At 38.5% G+C, this 20820-nt stretch overlaps 1 protein-coding gene across 1 annotated transcript in view; it reads right to left on the bottom strand.

The window, feature by feature from the left end:
* Positions 1-2093: 2093 nt before the first annotated feature.
* The window catches only part of FYB1 (FYN binding protein 1), an 85224-nt gene continuing 66497 nt past the window's right edge, over positions 2094-20820 (bottom strand). Inside the window, exons 16-19 of the mRNA XM_087958491.1 lie at positions 19675-19837; positions 3938-3971; positions 3727-3758; positions 2094-3579 (exon numbers count right to left, since the gene is read on the bottom strand). Of these exons, the coding sequence (XP_087814617.1) occupies positions 3560-3579; positions 3727-3758; positions 3938-3971; positions 19675-19837 (249 nt within the window). The 3' untranslated portion in view covers positions 2094-3559. The remainder of the gene's footprint in view (positions 3580-3726; positions 3759-3937; positions 3972-19674; positions 19838-20820) is intronic.

Below are 20820 nucleotides of genomic sequence, written 5' to 3'. Positions count from 1 at the left end.
AATCCTGCAGCCTTTCTGTTCCTAGAAAATGTGTCTCTGTTAACCCATTGGAAAAAAATGTAGAAGTCTCGTCCTACTGAAAATAAGGAGAAACCAGACAAGGTAAGAAGTATGTTGTCAATAACACTAAGTTATTAAAATAGATCAAAAGCAAGCAACTTACAAGTAAATCAGATTGTTAGATGATAAGAAAATGAAAACAGGAAGAAAATAAGGTTGAAGTGAAGCTTGGGTTATTTTTTTTTCTTTGCAGAAATTGTTGGGTCTAAATGTCGATTTTTAGGAAGTGAGTGAGAAAACAAGGAAAAGTAGCGATGAGAAGCAAAATTCTCACTCTTATTTACAAATTGAAAACAAATCACAGGAATGTATCATTAAGAATTCAAAAGCAATGTTCCTAATATTCTAACTAAAAGTTTATTCTAGATTTGATGTTTACATACAAGTCTAAGGAATGGTACAGATTAATGGCAGTCTTAAAGAGAATTAATCTATTGGCTGTTATGCCATCTCTTTTAGAAAAATAGGCAGAAAGCATGTAAAAGTAATGTGTGCATGAGAGAGACAGAGAGAAAAAAGAAAAGAGATTTTGTGGAAGAAAATAAATAGTATGCACAAGGCACTTCTGTGCTACAACTATTTTCAATTCCAAGTCCCTCAGAAATCATTTTGAATCCAACCTTCATTTTCATTTCTGCTGACATTAGAATGTAGAAAACACATCAATACTCCACAACCCAATTAGTGCCTTTCCCTTTAGTTTACTAAGAGTATAAGAGAGTGCAAATCATCCCATTTTCTCAACTGTCTAATTGCAGAATGACAAATAACTTTTGAGCTTCAGTTTCACATAAAAAATATATTCTCCCCCAATATATATATATATATATATATTTTTTTTTTTTTATTTTGTAGATTTTCATGGGTACAGGTATGCAGGTCTTTGCGTGTTCGGGTCTTTTCCCGTGTAAGATTGAGAGCATCTTGGCAACGTTTCGATGAGGACCCACTCGCCATCCTCAGACTGGTGCTTTCGGCTTCATGCTTGTGCGAGCTCGCACAAACACCTTACTACAACTGTAAAAGTTTAAACGGTTTTTAAACTTTAAAAACGTTGCTACAACTTTAAAAGCACAACTATAATGACGTGGGAAAATACCGAACAAAGCTGAATACTATACATGTAAGTACCCACAAAAACTTAAGAAAACATATATATATATATATATATATATATATATATATATATATATATATATATATATATATATATATATATATATATATTTTCTTAAGTTTTTACGGGTATTTATATGTATGGTATTCAGCTTTGTTCGGGTATTTTCCCACGTCATTATAGTTGTGCTTTTAAAGTTGTAGCAACGTTTCAGCAGAATCTCATCTGCCATCATCAGGCTTCTGTATTGTGTTCAAACACAATCTTACATAGGAAAAGACCCGAACACACCTAAACCTACACACACACACACACACACACACACACACACACACACATATGCATTTTCTGGAGATTTGCTATTGTGGGCAGCTATATGAAGGAATGTTGATTATTAGAAACATAAACAAAAGCACTGAACTTTTCACAGAGTTTCCCATGTGTTTTATTGGCATTCCTCTATCATATTTTAAAAACATATGTGGGGTGCAATGATCATAATGCTGGCAATTTTGAGGTTAGGTTCTTTCCCCAGTAGGAGCAGGACTTGGAGAGTCAAGAAAAAAAAAGTTCTAAAATATATTTTAAACATAAAGGAAGAGACCAGCTCCAGGAACAGGATGCTGAACTTCTTCACGGATAGGGTAGAGGAATACATTATGACTGGCATGAATTCCTGAGACAGACTGCAAAAATAGAATCACTGTTAGGTTTGTAGTGATTTAGCAATTGGAAGAATACTGTGCCACTTTTTCAACAATTTCAAGAAAAACAGCAGAATCAGAAATACCTTGACTCATTTTCCCAAACTACATGATGTATAAAACCAACTAGATCCAGAGCTGGTCCCGAAATGGCACAAATCCCTAATATAAAAGTGTCCTAAAAGTATACAATTCTCTTAGTGGTAGAGGAAGAAGGAGATAACTATTTATTTATTAGATTCATATAGATACAGTACACTAATACAATATGTGGGCCTGCACCCCGGAGACGCAGCTGTCCTTGCAAAGTGGCGTTCAATGATCCGAAAAGCAGACCCTGCACCTGTGGGAATATGCTACAAAGAATACAACTGACCAAGTAAGTAATACAACTGACCAAGTAACTGACCGGATATAATACAACTGACCAAGTAAGATTGAGAAAGAGAATTTGTGGCTCTCAAGATGTAGGTGAAGTATGATTCATAGTACCCCACATTATTGCCAGATGAGTAGATAGTAGTCATAGTTATTGATCACTTTCCTGTGAATAACTGAATCATGATTTACTTACTTAATTCAACGTTCCAAAAGATACTGAATACTTCCAGTTTTGATACTGGTAGTCACTTTTTAAGAAAGATTTAGAAAAACTCAGGTGAATTAAAAAAAACCACAAGCATTTTGAAAGGACTTTCACAGTTTTGAGGGACTGTGAGAAAACTGGGGGGAAATGATACTGTTCTTCTAATACTGGAAGGGATGTTGAGCTTTAAAAAAGCCAGGTTCTGCTCTCTATCATCCTAATGTAAAATGGAATACTTGTCTTAACTTTCAAATGGAGATGAACAATGTTTGAAGGCTGAATGGCCACATCTCAATTTTTGAAAGATCCACAGGAGGCAATCCAATAATGTGGCATCACCAAAGAAGGCATGGCTCATTCTTCAGCTTTTGGGGAGATTTTAAGGATGGAGATGGGAACAGAAATCCTCCTACAGATAAACCCTTTTCATTTCCATTCTTAAAACCACCCCAAATATTAAAAAAATAAAATAAAAAACAGGTTGAAACCTTGCCTCTGAAATTTAGCTTGTTTTCCCACTGAATTGCAGAGGCACAACTGCAAGATATTGGTTGCCCATTTCTGAGTTATAGGATAGGCAGATTCTGCCTTCCTATAACTCAGTTCAATAGCAGGTTGAATTAGCTGGCTGCTTCCAATTCCATGGTTCTGTGGTATGAGTAGGTAAAAATAACATAGAACAGATGAAGGTCAGGTATCACATCTGTGGGCACATTGGGACATTTCCAAAGCCCATTGTATGAATACGAGAAGGAGTATTGTACATGCAAATTGTTGATTTAATCTGTAGCATGCTAAATAGAATATTTTGGATTGTGTTGGGGGATTTATTAAGCTGTCAAGTTATCCCACACCCAACATTGATTTAATAACATTCCAATTTGAAGATTTGGCTGACGGTTGCAAATCAAGAACATATTTGTGTAATGTTATCATGCTTCTGCGATAAAACCTGCTTCACTGTCCAGAAACTGGTGGGATAGCTTAACCAAATCTTTTGTACATACACATAAATCCTAAGTCTGAATAATAACTTTCTCTCTTATATCCACCAATCAGAAAAGGTGAAGACTGCCAAGATGAGGTCTGGAGCTAATCATTGTCATATAAATCTATGAAAGAGGAAAAAATGAAAAAAAATCAGTTTTGGATAAAAACTTTCCATCCTTCCAATTAAAAATAAACCTATAGAAAAAATATTTCAGTTACCTTCATTCTTAATCATTACAATTCAATTTTACTTATAGTATATATCTTACCATCAGCAATATCATCATATATTTCTTCATCTCTGTAAATTTAGAAAGAGAAAATATGAATTTAGTTACTTTAAGTAGATTAGGAATTGAGAAGAAGCATTATATATTTATATATTGCTAATCCCATCTTCTCAAATATAAACATTTTAAGACTATGTTTTGACCATTCTGAGAGACAGAGAAAGATTAACTATGAAATTATTGCACTTACTCATGCACTAGACAGCTTCTTTGGACGTAGCCATCTGAAAAATTAAATCATATATATATAATTATTTTCAACTTAAATGACATCTCAGCTAAGAAATCCAGACAGAAGAAAATTCTAATACAAAAATACTGTTTGTTATCTTTGAGTTCCATCTAGACCAAATGAGATACATTGGCATTTTGTTGCAATGAAGAGTATGCTGTAGGATGACAAGTTGTCCATCCATGGGATAAAAATGAGCCAATTCCACCCATTATAAAACATTACTTTTCTCTATTTTACAGTCATGCATAGAAATCAGACAAAAGGCTTTTTCTCACATCACTTGCTCTGTTTTTGAACTGAATCAAAACCAAACTCAGTGATGATCCACTAAAATCACAGAGACAAGCTGCTCTTCACCAAATAGTTCTACCGGTCCTTCCATTTCCCAATTCCACAAAAGCAGTTTGAAGATAACTCGTAAACATTTATTTGTACCAATCTCAGAACTCTGAGCAACAGTCAAAATCACTGCCTCACAAGTAGATGGTCACAGATCCTTCAACAAAACACACATCTTCCTTATGCTTCTTTTGGCTAGTTGTCTGAATTGTGGTTCCTATGGTTGAGAATTAAACACATGGAAAAACTTCCCCCTCCTTGGAAGACCTGTTAGGAAACCTCTTAGTCGGGAGATGAAACCCAGGGGTGGGATTCTACCGGTTCAGACCAGTTCGGGCAAACTGAGTGTTAAATTTGCATCTGGTTCGCTGAACCAGTATTTGAACTGACTGGCTGGCCCCATCCACCCCACCCCATTCCTCCCAGAAATCTCCACGCAGCCCATTTTTGATGCAGGTAAGTGCACGGTCTGGGAGGGGGGGAAAATGGGCCTTCCGGAAGTTTCTTGGCCTGTTTCTGGCTTCTGAAGGATCTCCAGAGCCCGGGGGAGGCCATTTTCACCCTCCCAGAGGCCCGAGGGAAGCCTCTGGACTCTTGAAAAGGTGAAAAATGGCCCTACTGGAAGTCACAAAATGGGCCTGTTTCCGGCTTCCAAAGGGCCTGCAGAGCCTGGTGGAAGCCATTTTCATCCTCCCAGAGGCCCGAGGGAAGCCTATGGACTCTTGGGAAGGCGAAAAATGGCCCTCCTGGAAGTTCTGGTAGGCCACACCCATCATAGCCACACCCACCCAGCAAGTGGGCAGCGAACCGGTTGCTGGGATTTTTGAATCCCACCCCTGATGAAACCATAACTGCCAATTAAGGGTATGTTGAAATGACCTTGAGAAACGGGACAAAGAGCTGCAGCCAAGACAACCATCATGCAAAAAGCACCTAAGCCCACAGAAGGAAAAGGGGTGTGGGAAGTGTTTCAGAAGGGGCCCTCCCTAGTTTTCTGGAGAGTAAAAGTATAGGAGGGGACAAATAGTTAGGGCTCATAATATCAAACAGAGACAACATAATGAGATCATATTTGTAATATTTCCACTAGAGCTTCAAAATATGTGATGGTCTATGGGCATGAATTTTTGCCTCATCCCATTTTCCAAAACCTGTACTTTGCCCCCCGCCCCCCAACTCCAGTTGCCAAAGTCAAAGGTATCATACAGGTAATCCTTGACTTACAACTGATTGCTTAATGACCAAAGTTATGACAGATTCCACCCCTACCTCCGACAGCTACTTACAACCTATTTTTGAAGTTATGATAGCTACATGCCTAGAGTCATGTGATCACATTTACAATAGTTTGCATTATCATATGACTGTACATTTACAACATTTTCTCCTGGTTTCCAACATTTACTTCCTTTGTCTGGCAAAAAAAATAATACACTTTGGAGAAAATGGTCTCATTTAACAACTGCCACAAAATAATATAAAAAATTGGGTTCAGTTATGTGATCCCTCAACTTATGATGGCAACAACTTATGACCATAAGGGCTGAATTCTTGGACTGAATTCCTGTCGTAAGTTGAGGATTACATATAATGCCTTTCTGCCATTCTTCTTGAAGCCGAAAAAAAGACAGCTTGACTGAACCATGTAATCATTGGGGGGTTACTTCTCACAATGAAAGCCTTATAGCTAGGAAGGAAAGGCTGACTGTCTCTTCCCCACCTTTTCCTGACCCTTTCTCATCCTTTTGGACCAAGACAACAACATGGGAAATACATGGTGGCAGAAATTCTGCAGAGGGAAATACACTGCTGTACCTGTTTATTGCACAATATATGTATTTATTAATACATCTGCACCTATACGTGCGTTCTGGTAATATTGCATCATGAACACAGAATTCTATCCCTTTGCCAGCATTATAGTGCAAACAACAACAGAATCTTGTTCACATGCTTTAGGAAACCTTGGAAACACCCTATTTTCTGCAAAACATTCAAAGTGGCTTTTTAAAAAAATTGAATTGGGCTAATTTATTATCCAGAAAACTTCTGATTTGTAGAATCAATCACCAAAGTAAAGGACCATGCTGTCAAGAAACATATCACAGATTAGCACTTGATAGAACAGCCATGAAAACCTAGAAAAAGATATTCAAATGTCTCCAAAGAGAACCATGCAAGCTATGATGTTGCCTATGACACTCTATGGAAGTGAAAGGTTTGAAGAAGTTGGAGAGAAATTATTTTTGATGATTTGAACTTCAGTGTTGGAGAAGATGCCTAAAAATTCCATGGACAGCCAAGGATGCAACGAAATGGATCCTCAAACAAATCAACCTATTCAAAATACAAATGACCAGGCTCAAATTATCATACGTTGAACTGTGGTGGTGCAGTGGTTAGAATGCAGTACTGCAGGCTACTTCTGCTGACTACTGCCTGCCTGCAATTTGGCAGTTCATATCTTACAGGCTCAAGGTTGACTCAGCCTTCCATCGTTCTGAGGTGAGTAAAATGAGGACTCAGATTGTTGGGGGCAATATGCTGACTCTGTAAAACCACTTAGAGAGAAGGCTGTAAAGCACTGTGAAGTGGTGTGTATAAGTCTAAATGCAATTCCTATTGCTATACTTCTGAACATTATCCAAAATCCTACTGTCTGAAGAAAGCTTAAGTGCTGGGAAAGCTCAGAGGAAAGAGAAAGAGAGCACCAGCAAGGCAGATGGACCTAGTTAAATAGTGATGAGTGCATCACTGGAAGAACTGAAGGACCAGGTTAGAAGAGATCATCCTGGAGAAAAGCTATCTGTGTGGTCACTAGGAGTCAAAACAACTCCATGGCACATAATTAACCAATTAATTGTGCTTATTTGATGTAGCCTTGGAGGGTGAGTTTCTCATATGAAAAAAAACACCAAAACCAAACCCAAACTTCCTGCCCTCACAGTTACATTTAAAAACTGCAGGGCAGACATTCCAGGTTTGATAAAACAGCTCCCTCCTTGGCCTTTGAAATTGGAGTTCCTGTCATTCATTTTAGGGCAGAACCACTTCCCCTTAACTAAAGGATTGCAAATTCACTATGACTCTCATGGGGAAATGAGCTCATATCTTGGGTATTCTCATCTTCTTTTCTCTCTCATCTAAAAATAATCCTTGCCATAAACAAAACTTTTAGAGTACATCATCAATTTTCGACCTGGAAAAAGACGTTGGAGAAGGGTGGAGAGGAGAGAGGAAGCGAGAAGGGAAAAGATAAGGGGGAAAGGTGAGGGATGGACAAAGAGAAGCTAGATATGGTACTAACATTGTTTCAATAAACATGCAACTAATTTGTGACAGTTCATAACAAGTTATGGTATGTTTGATCCATTGAGAATGGTGTTGGAGTCTTCTAATGATTTTCAGCTGAACTAAACAATCTTCCTCTTCTGTTCATCCCATTTTGAACAACAAATCTACTTCCTCAAAACAAAAAGCTCAAATGGTAATTTATTTATGGAATTTTGATGTAGAAAATACACATTATGTATAGTATATTTGCTGCACTTGGCTAATCTGACAAAACCAAGAATTTTAATTGTTATCCTCTCTCTCTATAACTACTAGGCATATAGATTAACAGAGTTAGAAGGGACCTTGGAGGTCATTTAGTCCAACCCCCCACCCAAGCAGGAGACCCTACACCATTTCTGACAAATGGCAGTCCAATCTCTTCTTGAAGGTCTCAAGTAATGGTGCTCCCACAACTTTCGAGGGGAACTTCTGTTCCATTGGTTGATTGTTCTCACTGTCAGAAAATTTCTCCTTATTTCAAGGTTAAATCTCTCCTCGATCAGTTTCCATCCATGATTTCCTCTCTGGCCTTCAGGTGCCTTTGAAAATAGTTTGACCCCCTCCTCTCTGTGACAGCCCCTCACATATTGGAACACTGCTATCATGTCTCCTCTGGTCCTTCTCTTCATTAAACTAGCCTAGTTCCTGCAACTGTTCTTCGTATGTTTTAGTCTCCAGAATAATTTTATCCCTGACCATTTTCTCACTATAGTGTTTTTACTTCTTTTCCCTGTCAAAAACTATACATACAAAATGTTTCTCTGTTAAGACCATATGCCACATATCCAACAAAATTGACTGCAATGCACAGAAATCTAAGTGATAATAAAATAAATTGGATTAGACCAGGGATGTCAAACTCGTGTCATCACATTGTCATCACGTGACGGATCGTGACTTTTTCCCCCTTCACTAACATGGGAGTGGGTGTGGCCAGCATGTGACACATCTGGCCCGCGGGCTGCGAGTTTGACACCCTTGGATTAGACTTTGAAGTGCCAGAAGACAATCTGTGTTTGTGAAGCATTGGAAAATTTCTGATATTGCTAATAATTCCCCCCCAAAAAACTCAGCTTCAAAGATTTCAATTTCATCCTTCCACTCTGTATCAACCTCAGTACCATCTTTACAGGCTTCCAAGCATCAATTGTATTACAAAGTCTAGTCCAGACAGAACGAAGCATGAATATTAAAGGCACCCTTGATTTGAGTTTGGCTTGTGTTGATTATACAGATCTGCCCATGTCTATTTCTTGGCAACCATAAAAAAATTGGGACTTTTTTCAGGATGGTTGGTCTGGGGAAAATAAGAGGAGGGAGCATTAGGCAATGCCTAATAGGCATGCCACCTATAGTTGTGTAAAATAAAAATGAAATATATAAATCAAATAAATCAGTAAGAATTGTCCTTATTTTTTTCTGAGATTAGACAAGATTGGCTAGCTAGATGCTGCCCTCTGCTGTAGATATAATGGGAATAAAATAAGAGAAAAATATTGTAATAAATTGCTTGCTAGATGAAATTTCAAGTACAGTAGAAGCTAACAGACAGTCATTATTTGTAAGAGAGGATGGGGTATTCTTGTTTTTTTTCCCTACAGAATGTTGATTCTGTTTTAGTATCAGAAGAATGTATTCAGGGATTCTGTAGAGTTTTCTATTCATATCCAGCTGATTCAATTCCAGGAAGTCAAAGAAAGGGCAATAACTTTTCCTTTCTTGGGAAGCATGTTCATAGCTACGTTTTTCAAACTTGTCTTAGTATTGCATATGTTTGCTGCCTTGAGTTATTTATAAAAATAATGAAGGCAGGATAAAAATAAAACAAAAAGACAAAAGAACAACAGAAATTACAAAATATGATTTAGTGCAGGAAAAGAAAATAATATTGAAAAGAAACTTAAAGTAGCTCCACGTTAATTTTTTTAATGCAAGAGAGGAGAAGGGATGACATCGGGCTTTTACGATTCTATTATTACAACTTATATCAACTACTTCTTTTGGAGTGTGTTCTCTGATATGACCCAAAGGGCCCATAGCATCCTGTCAATGATTTCCTTATACTTGAGAGACAATTGGGTTATCAACAGTCTGCCATCTTCTATGTCAGATAGCACCAGATACAACATCAGTAGATGTAGGACTTCCTTCCCTCACCATCTATTGCCTGCAGGTTCCCTTTTTCATGATATACAATACTTCCTCCCACAGTAATAATCAAATGTGGCTGGGTTTCCCTCCACCCCCCACAAGAGAAATACAGAATAAAACCAGAAATAAACCACTTAATGCAACTGGTTGATGCAACAGATGCCCATGCTTTCCTAAAACTTACACAGAAGTGAACATTTTAGCAGGTGAAACTTCGCCTAGCTTAGAATAATATATTAGAATATCATTCATGTGGCAACATTGCTAATGATTCTGTATCATGATGAATAGTGGCAAATTATAGCTTCAAAAGAATGTTTCCAAACAGAAGCAATAGAAGTTCAATAATAAATCCAAGAATAACATATTGAATATTTGGGGGGAAAAGAAACTTAATTTTATACATGCGCTGTTGGAGTTTAAAGTGGTTTGAGTAATCAGGGAAAAGATCCCGATCTATAGCCTGGTGAAAATGTCAACCTCCTGGGCAGCTGCTGTTTAAACAATAAATCCCATACCAGTTTTTCCCAACCCTGGTGCTCTCTAGATGTACAATTTGGTGTTCAGCTCCCATAAATCCCCAGTCAGCAATGACATGTTGCCAAAATCCACACATCTCAAGAATGTTCAGGATTAGGAGGCTGTTGTAGACCATTAGGGGGGAAAGTTATTTAAGAGTAGCATAACACTTTTTTTTTTCATAAGTATGTTTTTCAGAGGATGGGTAAAACAAATGACAATATGTACAAAATACCACACAAATAGTGCAATGGACATATTTGTGTCAGACACCAGGACACAAGTATGTAAGGGCAATATTTGCATGATGTCATCCACACACATGTCAATTTGGAATCACTGCATTAGCTATAGATGCTGCTCCTCCTTTGTGCAAATCTATGATTAATCTACCCTTGAAACCTTGAAATCAACTTTGATTCATCATCCATTCTGTCTTCATCCTATCACTTTATATTTTACCATATACATCTCTTAGATAAGCCATTTCTCCATTTTTAGTTAATCATCCACAAAGATATAAACGTTTATCTATTTGCTCATTTTTTTTTGCAAATCCTTCAAGTTTTCCCTTTAAAAATACACACACACACACACACACACACACACACACACACACACACATTTCTGAATAACTTACTGAAGAGCAAAAAGATGGTTGGTAGAATTATTATCTGGCATGTGCTATTTATTTGCCCCACTTTTATCCTTTTAGTCAGAATTTTGCCAAACTCCTTCCCAGACACTCTTAGCAAACAAACCTCCCTGAATTCATTATTTGTCCTTTGAGTAATAATTTTTCCAATTATCAGGCATAGAAGTAGCAAACAAATCACACAACCACTTCATAAGGAAGCCACATCCATATTTTGACATTTCTCCTATGACATCAGTACTACCATTTCCCCAATTTTATACAGATCATTTAGGACTCAATTTAATCTGTTTTCAACTTGGATACTTTTATAACATTTGTTTTAAATCAATTCTCTGACATATCACTGTTATTCCCACACTCCTGTCTCAAGTACTCCTCTAAATATTACCTCCCTTCTGCTTGCAGTCCCAAATTGTTACCCCTTTTATTTTTATCCCATTTACTCTGGCAGGGGCTCCTTCCTTAACCCCTTTTACTCACTTCCAAAACAATATGTTTCCATCAAAATTGCCCTGCATTTATGTATTTATTTTATTTTATTATTTGATTTGATTTGTCAATCACTTACAAGATAATAGGTATAAGTATATACATAATTATGAATACATGAAATGGGTACATATAAGAAAAATAAAAGAAACAATAAGACAGGGATGGTAGGCACGTTGGTGCGCTTATGCACACGCCCTACAGACTTCTTAGGAAAGGGGTGAAGTCAATAGTAGACAGTCTAAGGTTAAAGTTTTTGGGGTTTGGGGAAGAAACCATAGAGTCAGGTAGAGTATTCCAGACACTGACCACTCTGTTGCTGAAGTTGTATTTCCTGCAATCAAGCTTGGTGCGGTTAACCTTGAGTTTGTATCTATTGTGTGCTCTTGTGCTGTTATGGTTGAAGCTGAAGTATTCATTGACAGGTAAGTCATTGTAATGTATGATTGTATATACCATACTTAGATCAGACCGAAGGCGGCGTAATTCAAGGTTTTCTAGGTCTAGAATTTCGAGTCTGGTGGCATAAGGTATTCTACAACGAGTAGAGGAGTGGAGAACTCTTCTTGTGAAATATTTCTGGACTTTCTCAACTGTGCTAATATCAGATACGTAATGTGGGTTCCAGACTGATGAGCTGTATTCGAGTATTGGTATAGAAAATGTTTTGTATGCTCTAGTTAGTTGTGTGATATTACCAGAGAAAAAGCTACGTAGGATTAGGTTAACAACTCTTAATGCCTTTTTGGCTATGTAGTTACAGTGGGCTCTAGACTTAGATCATTAGAGATGAGTATTCCAAGGTCCTTTACAGAGCTTGGATCATCAACAAGGTCTTGACTATTCAGCTTGTATTTTATTTTCTGATTTTTTTTGCCAATATGTAAGACAGAGCATTTATTTGTTGAGATTTGAAGTTGCCATTTGTTTGACCATTCTGATACATAGTCAAGATCTTTTTGAAGGGTAGCAGTATTGAACAGCTTTACATCATCAGCGAAGAGAACACAGTTTCTCTTAATATGATTTCTTTGTGTTTTCTCATCTTCACCATTCCTTGCATTCTTTGACTACATTCTCTTCACCTGTCTTTTTCTCACTCTATAACTTTTTGAAGCAATTATTCTTTTCTTTGTATTTCCCTCCATCTTTAGCTTCCTTAACTTTACCATCACACCAACCCCCTTTTTCATACCTCTAACTGCTACAGCACATCTGTTGTACTCTGTAGAATATTTTTTTCAGTCTTCTCCAAGCAGGAATAGGATGCATCAGAGGAGGAAATAGAAACAGGTGACAGGTGGTAGGTCACAGAATTTGGGTGAGGTGGGGGAGACATAGGAGGTCATGTCTGAGCCCCTTGACATGGCTCACACAAGCTGGCAAACTTCCTGCAAGCCCTGCACCGCTAATGTGCATTCTGCACATTAATCCTGCGCTCTAATGTGGTAGACCAAGTAATCGTGTTGTGTTGGATAAAACACAGAAGGAATGAAATGTTAAAAGGAAATCTCCCTGAGAACCAAAACTATTGCCAGGTTATGCTTTAGGACATTGGCATGTAATCTTATTTACTGAAATCATTTTATGAATCATATCCTTAAAGGGAGGAGTGATGTGCTGCATTATCTGGATTCCAGAAGGCAAATACTATAATTTCACCCTGATTTAGGAGTATCCCCTGTTGTTAAAAGAGTTTTGAACTTAAAGGAGAAAGGCAAAGGAGCAGAGCTATAATGCCAGCTTCTGGGGCTTTGTAGAGAAATAAAGTGAAAGGTCACACAAGCTGCAGTCTGCATTCCTAAAATTCCAATTGTTAATACCTCCCTGGGGAAAGAGATGTGTAACAAACGGACTTATTCATGAGAACCAGGTGCAGCCAGAAAAGCAAGTTAAAATGGCCATTCATTCAGCATGATGCTGAAAAAAAGGCAATTGGCCATAACACCATCATTTCGTGGCTCCTTAATCAATTCTAACAATTATTCAAACAAAATTTATATTTTGCCCACATTAGATGGGGCGTGAAAAGTTTCCCTTCCATAACCTACTACCAATAGTATTACTTGGTCTGTTATGTGGATGCTTGTGTGTTTTTAGGAGATGGGGAATTTTGGTGGGTGGGGAGATGTTTGGGGATTGTCATGTGTGTGTGCATGTTGAGTCTGGTCTCTGGATGTTATGTGAATTTCGTTGTATGTCTACTGTCTATATACGTACAATGACAATAAAGAATTCAATTCAATAGGTTGGGACTACAACTCCTGCATTTTACACAATGCTGGAAAGAGATTTTAGGAACTGAAGTCCCAGTGTATCAGAAGGGTGATAAGATGTAGAAAGAAAAACTGTTATGAATGAGCCATGACATCACAAAGATGGCAAACTAACAAAGACTAAAATGTAACATTAGTATGAAAGATTTACCAAACCTTTGTCAGACCTGCAAGGTAAAGTCATGCATGCTAATTCTACTTCTATTGTAGCAAAACCTTGAAAGTTTGAATGCACTTCCCTTTATCTTCATGAGAACTAGGGGAGTGCAGTCTGAGGCACTGGCCCAACTCAGAATGTTTTTAAATCTGATTGTTGTTTTGATAGTGACTCTTCTTCCTGTTCATCAAGGTTATTCTTTCTGCTGGTGACAACTTTCAACTCTCCAGATGGGCTGGATAGCAACTCCCAGAGTTCTGGAGGTCGTGTTGGGGAATTTGGACTCATAACCTACTTGTTCAAGAGGACCCAAATGTAGAAAAAGTTACCCGATTATTTATTATCCTATCACTTCCCCCATCCCCACATTTCGGAATGAGAAGTAGCAAAATACCTATTATTTCAGGAAAGATGCTTGAGATACATTGTTAAAATCATTCTATTTCATACAAGATGAATCTGTAATACATAATATCAAGCTTTCATTTTTGTCTGGTAGAATGAAGGAATAAGAGCATTCCAGACAACCGAAAGCCAAACCTGTCTTGTTTTCCCCTTACTAGAAGCTTCATTCATTCCAAACTATCCGCATAGGCCTTTATGCATCTAACTTTGTTCAGCCTCATTATTATTTTCCTTTTACTAGAACAAGTCAGAGTTTTTCTCTGGTAATATTACACTAATAGCTAGAGCATACAAAACATTTGCTAGACCAATACTCGAATACAGCTCATCAGTCTGGAACCCACATTATGTATCTGATATTAGCACAGTTGAGAAAGTCCAGAAATATTTCACAAGAAGAGTTCTCCACTCCTCTACTCGTTGCAGAATACCTTATGCCACCAGACTCGAACTTCTAGACCTAGAAAACCTAGAACTACGCCGCCTTAGGTCTGATCTAAGTATAATATATAAAATCATACATTGGAATGTCCTACCTATCAATTAATACTTCAGCTTCAACCATAACAATACAAGAGCAAATAATAGATACAAACTCAAGGTTAATTGCACCAAACTTGATTGCAGGAAATACGACTTCAGCAACAGAGTAGTCAGTGTCTGGAATACTCTACCTGACTCTGTGGTCTTTTCCCCAAACCCCAAAAACTTTAACCTTAGACTGTCTACTATTGACCTCACCCCTTTCCTAAGAGGTCTGTAGGGGGCGTGCATAAGCGCACCAACGTGCCTACCGTCCCTGTCCTATTCTTTCTTTTATATTTTTTTTTATTTTTCTTATATGTATCCATGTATTCATAACTATGTTTTTACTTATACCTATTATCTTGTAAGCAATTGACAAATATAAATAAATAAATAAAATAAAATAAAGATTTCCCCTGAGTGCATTCATTAACATTGCTTAAGTATGTTTATTTTTCAAATCCTTGATATTAGCCAAGCAGCACAATACTCCAGAAATTGTGGGAGCTCTATCATCACTGGAGGTCTTTATGAAAAGACTGGGCAGCCATTTGTTAGGGATAACATTGTTTACCCTAACTGGTTTGGGTAAAAATAATAAACATGGTATCATGGTTTGTTAGTTAAAGTGTGTGTAACTTTAACAGCAAGAATGTAATTAAGGGTGTGGTTGTAAAAGCACTATATAAGAAGCGAGGCAATTTCAGCTCTCTCTGGCTTACTGATCCCTAATTACTTGATGGATTGATGACTGCGTTCTTGCTGGAAAGGGGAGAGAACAAGGAGTGTTGATATTTCTCAACGGAGAGAAGATAAGATTGGACTGATTTATTGTAAGTGTACTGACATTGGCTATTCAACACGGACTTTGCAAATAGAGTATCCCCGACAAGAATTGACTGAAATTGATATATGACTAATGGACCGTTTATATGACTATGCTATAATTCTTAAATGGAATAAACTATATTTTTGATAGCACAAGCGTATCTGTATTTTTACTGCGTGTTAACTAGAAAACTTATCTCACACATTTACCTGACTTCGCTGCACGTTCTGTTTAGTTTGTTTTCCTTAACACCCGTTGGGGAATCCAGGCTTAACACCATTTATCCAGAATGATGTAGGGTCTCCTGTTTGAGTAGGGGGTTGGACTAGAAGACCTCTAAGGTCCCTTCCAACTCTGTTATACTGTTACTGCACTGAAAGTGTATGAGTTAGTGGCACTGACTCTTCAATTCCTTCTGACCATGTGGAGTGTTGGGGTGTAGACAGAGAGTTATGAATTCACTCAGTGTCCCCTTGTCTTTCACTTTAACCAATCTTTTGTCTTCTGAGACTGCTAATCTCAGAGTCTTCCTTCTGCCTTTGTTCCAGAGCATGTATACATGAAATCTAGATACACAGAAAGAAACAACATCTACATACTATGCAACAAGCCAAAATGGGAACAAAAAGACCAAAACATCTTGTCATGCTGCTGGTGGAGACTGACTCTGAGGGAGAGGAGGAACAGCCGACAGGGAGTGGAAGTGTGGCTCTGGAGGTTGTGGAGGAGGCCGGGGAAGGGCAGAGGCCGGCTGGGCAGTCAGAGAAGGACCCAGGCCTATCTCCTCTCCATCCTAGGGCATACAGGGAGGAGAGGATAGGGGAGAGGCGTGGTCTACTCAGGAGGAGAGGGCCTTGATCCTCTTCATGGGCTGAAGCTGTGACAACTGAATAAAAGGACAGACATGTGTACAGGCGAACGGTGGAAACAAAGCGTGGAAATATCTCTAGTTTATGGTTCCTCTCTGAGTTTGGCGTCCTTTCCAGTGTATGTTCTGTTATCTGTGGACATCCTTCAGCCCTTATCTTGCCTGGTTTGTGTTATTTTTTCCCTCCTTCTTGTAACTGCTTGTGTGAGAGTTTTTTGTCTTCTGTCAAGGACATTTGGAGCTTGGAAGCAAAGTGAAGGAATAAAAGGGGCTTCACTGGGTTTTTGTGACTGTATTTATTTTGTATCCCCAACCTGGGTCATCACACATCTCCCCACAACTATTCAACACCCAGATGAGCATAAATTAACTCCAAGACTAACATCTGACTAACAGTCAAAAAGTAAACAACAACAAAAGTAAACCCCAATCAAAATACTGCCAAACAATCTAACAGTAAACAGCCCAACAAAAGTATCTCCAAGACTATGCCTACCAATACAGATAGGGCAAGCCACTAGAACAGGGCTGTCAAACTCACGTTGTCATGGCATCATCACGTGACATATTGGGACTTTTTCCCCCTTCTCTAAACCGGGCAGGGGTGGGGCCAGCACATGACGCATCCAGCCTACGGGCTGTGAGTTTGACATCCCTGCATTAGAATATAATCTCAGAACAAACCCAACTATTTACTAGCACTGATGATATTAACTACTTTGGGTAATGAAACATCCGCAACAACAACAACAACAACAACAATAACCAAGCTCAGAGAGCAGCAAGAACCTCTCCTCTTTATCATATATTAGCTGTGGAATATGGTTTGTTTGGGCAGGCTGGCTGCTGGTGCTGGGAAAGAAAGAAAGAAAGAAAGAAAGAAAGAAGAAAGAAAGAAAGAAAGAAAGAAAGAAAGAAAGAAAGAAAGAAAGAAAGAAAGAAAGAAAGAAAGAAAGAAAGAAAAAAAAAGAAAGAAAGAAAGAAAAAGACGGAGAGAGGTTCAGGTATGGCCTTGAGTTGTAGCTGTGCTGTCACGGAAACAGATGAGCTGCCTTGCTGCTAATCAGGACTCTTGTGAGGCAGGTGGAGGTAATATTTTTATTGGCCAAGCTTAGTGTTGAAAGTGGGGGAGTCTAAAGACCTGACCTTCTTAGTTGTGGAGGAATACATTGCCATGTTTGAAGCTGGCTGTTTTCTAGTATCAAGACAGAGAGAGAACCTTTGGAGAGACCCTATGGGAAGTTGGTGGCTGGAATGCACCAGTGGGATCCTACCTGTTCCACAACCGGTTCGGTGATTACATGTGCAATCACCTAATGTGGCGTGCAGCTTTCCAAACACCAGCTGAGGCCTGTAGTGCCAATCAGCCGAGAGAATAAGGAAGAGAAAAGCGCAGGGGCAGGTGGGAAGGTTGATCCTGCACTTTTCTCTACTTTCTCCTCTCAGATGATTGCCGGAGGGTTGTTTTTTTTTACTACTGGTTCAGTCCAACCAGTAGCAATTTTTGCTACCAGATTGGCCATATCAGGTCGAACCAGGCCAAACCGGTAGCATACCACCACTGCTGGAATGAGATATCACTGGGAAGGTTCTGACCAATTATCTGCCCCAGAGAGAGGGGGGGGGGTTTAAAAATGTTGGTTGGGAAAAGAGAAGCCAAAACCTGGACAAAGGGATGTGTTTTACCAAACCCTAAGAGCAATGGAGATAGAGAGAGCGGTGGCTGCCTGTAGAAGGTCATGTGGGGATCTGGAGGAAGCCCCAAATTGGGAGGAGCTGGGGGAGTTGGTGACTAAGCAACTAAGCAAATAGCTCTGGGAAAGAGGTAGATAAAGTTAGAGCTTTTAGTGAGAGACAGGAAGGAGGAAGAAACTTTGTACTGGAAGTTTGAACAGACTACTGTAAATACAGTAGTTCTATTTTTTTCCTTGTTCCTGTAAATCTTCTATTTGAACATAGTAATGGAAACAAAAAAGTCTTTGTCAAGCAAAAGTCACGCGGACACCCCACTGTAAAAGTACCATCAGTCACACTTCAACAATTGCCTTAAATAAATCTACTTTCTCTTATAACTGACTTTGCTATCTTTACTGTTTGGCTTAGAGGAATGCTCACACAAATATATAGGCAAATTTCTTTTTTCCCCAACACAAAACAGCTACTACTGCTAGCACGGTATTAAAAATTGTATTCGGGCTGGTGCTGGCCAAGAACCTAACAATTCCCCAAATTTGTGGCTAAGAACTACATAAATATCTAGATTCAGGAATCACGCTAAGTGAATAATGGGATGTGTTTGGCTTGGCCAGGGGTGGGATTCAACCAGTGTAACAACTGGTTTGGTGAGCGTGCGCTTCACATGCGCACGCAGCATTTACAACCCACCTTTTGCTGCAAGCCCTGTGTGTAAAACAGCTGATGTGCAGCAATCTCCTGGGCCACGCAGATCAACTGAGCTGGAAAACCCAGAAATAAAACACAGACTAGAACCAGGGTGGGCAGCCGGGCCCAACGGCTGATTGTCAGAACGAACCAGTTCACCTGAACCAAGCCGAACCAATAGAATCCCACCCCTGGGCTTGGCCCTGGGCATTGAATCAATGTACTTTATAAAGCTTGGCTTATAATTATAATACAACTTTCCAATTAGAGTTTAATGAACAAGACCTGGTTAAACAAGCTGTGGCTTAGTGTAACATATAAACCCAGCCCTTCCCTCCAGATATAGATGAATATTCTCTGAAACCAATTTTTCTTTTTAGAAAGGAGGTGTTTATTTTAACCATCAATAGATTAGTCTCAATGGAAAAACAGCAATAGGAGCTTAGTAAGGACATATTATTTATTAAATAAAAAATATTCAGCAGTGTTCAAAATAATTATGTTCTGTAATTAATCTGAAAAACTTTTGAGCTATTGCTAGTAATGCCTGTATGGCCCACAATGATCTTGAATGTACAAAGTTCCTGTATACTTTTATTGCCCTTTGACTGTTATTGGATTATGAGTCCCATCATTTCTTATGTTTGGCCATAAGCATTAAGGCTGATGGAAGTTGGAGTTCAACAATATTTGGATGGCTACAGTGACCACTTCTGGTTTTCATAACTTATTTTCTTCCATTCTGTGTTAGTACTTACATTTTCCTTCTTCATTCCTACAAAGCACTTTAGTATCATCCACATCTTGAATAACCTCAACCAGTTCTCCTGGCTTGACTTGCAAATCTTTGGAACCTCTTTTCTTTGGGGATGGTGCTTTAGATATGGTAGTAGTGTAAAGAACTCGAATATCACCTTCATACTGTGGAAATAAAATAATTATTTGTAAAGAAAAATTAAACATCAATTGAAATGATACTTTTGACTTCGTATACAGTTGAATAAAATGTAATCTTGTTGGAAGATTAGGCTATTGCCTGATATTCTTTTGACTTCCCCTCTCAAAGCATACAGTACCAGACAATTTGATTAGATAGTAACTGATCTTTGTTCAACTATTCTTCTCGTCTGATGATCCAGGCAAGGGACTGGATAGGATCTATATTAGAACACTATTCCAGTTGAGCAGTAAGTCAGTGGCCCATCTGTTGCTTCTCCATCCCATTCCTGAGACCACAGAGTTTTCTGTACCTGTCAGCTTCACGGGCTAAAGCAGATAGGAATCACAACTAGATGAGCTACTGTAATTCTACTTTATTGTAAAACTTCATTGATAGAATCTTACAAGTCTGAAAGTAAAATTCTCTCCCCCCACATCATTTACAGCTAAAGAAATTAGGGAGAGTCTCTTCTGAGTTTTTTGTCCCAACCACTATAAGGGTTGTGGGCTATGCTGACTCTTACTTGATCATTCCCTTGGTGTCTCTTTGCCCAGTCTCCCAAGGTCTTTCCCATATACAATTACACTCTCTAAAAACACATTACAGTGTTGGCACAATCCAAATTTTAGAACAATTCATCTGTGAGAAAACAGTGCAAATTTGAGGGTTTCTTAGCTGAGGGAAAAAATAATAATAAAAGGAGACCCTAACTGAAGACCATATCCACAATATACATAGTGTGAGAAAAGGAATCTGAGATTATGAGTAAACTTCTAAGGGTCATCCAGGAGATTTAGGATAGACAAAAGAATTCTTTTTAATTTACAATGATACAATGAGTATAATTAATCTGAACGATTGAGGGCAAAAGAAGAAAGGGACGACAGAGAATGAGGTGGCTGGATGGAGTTCCTGAAGCAGTCGGTGTGAGCTTAAATGGACTCTGGGGGATGGTAGAGGAAGG

Source organism: Notechis scutatus, chromosome 2 (genome assembly GCF_049901735.1).
Source record: "Notechis scutatus isolate UNSWTSFEM ecotype Mainland chromosome 2, rNotScu1.2, whole genome shotgun sequence".
Lineage (NCBI taxonomy): Eukaryota > Metazoa > Chordata > Lepidosauria > Squamata > Elapidae > Notechis > Notechis scutatus.
The sequence above is the reverse complement of the archived record's forward strand: the minus strand, read 5'-3'. Positions and strand labels throughout refer to the sequence as shown.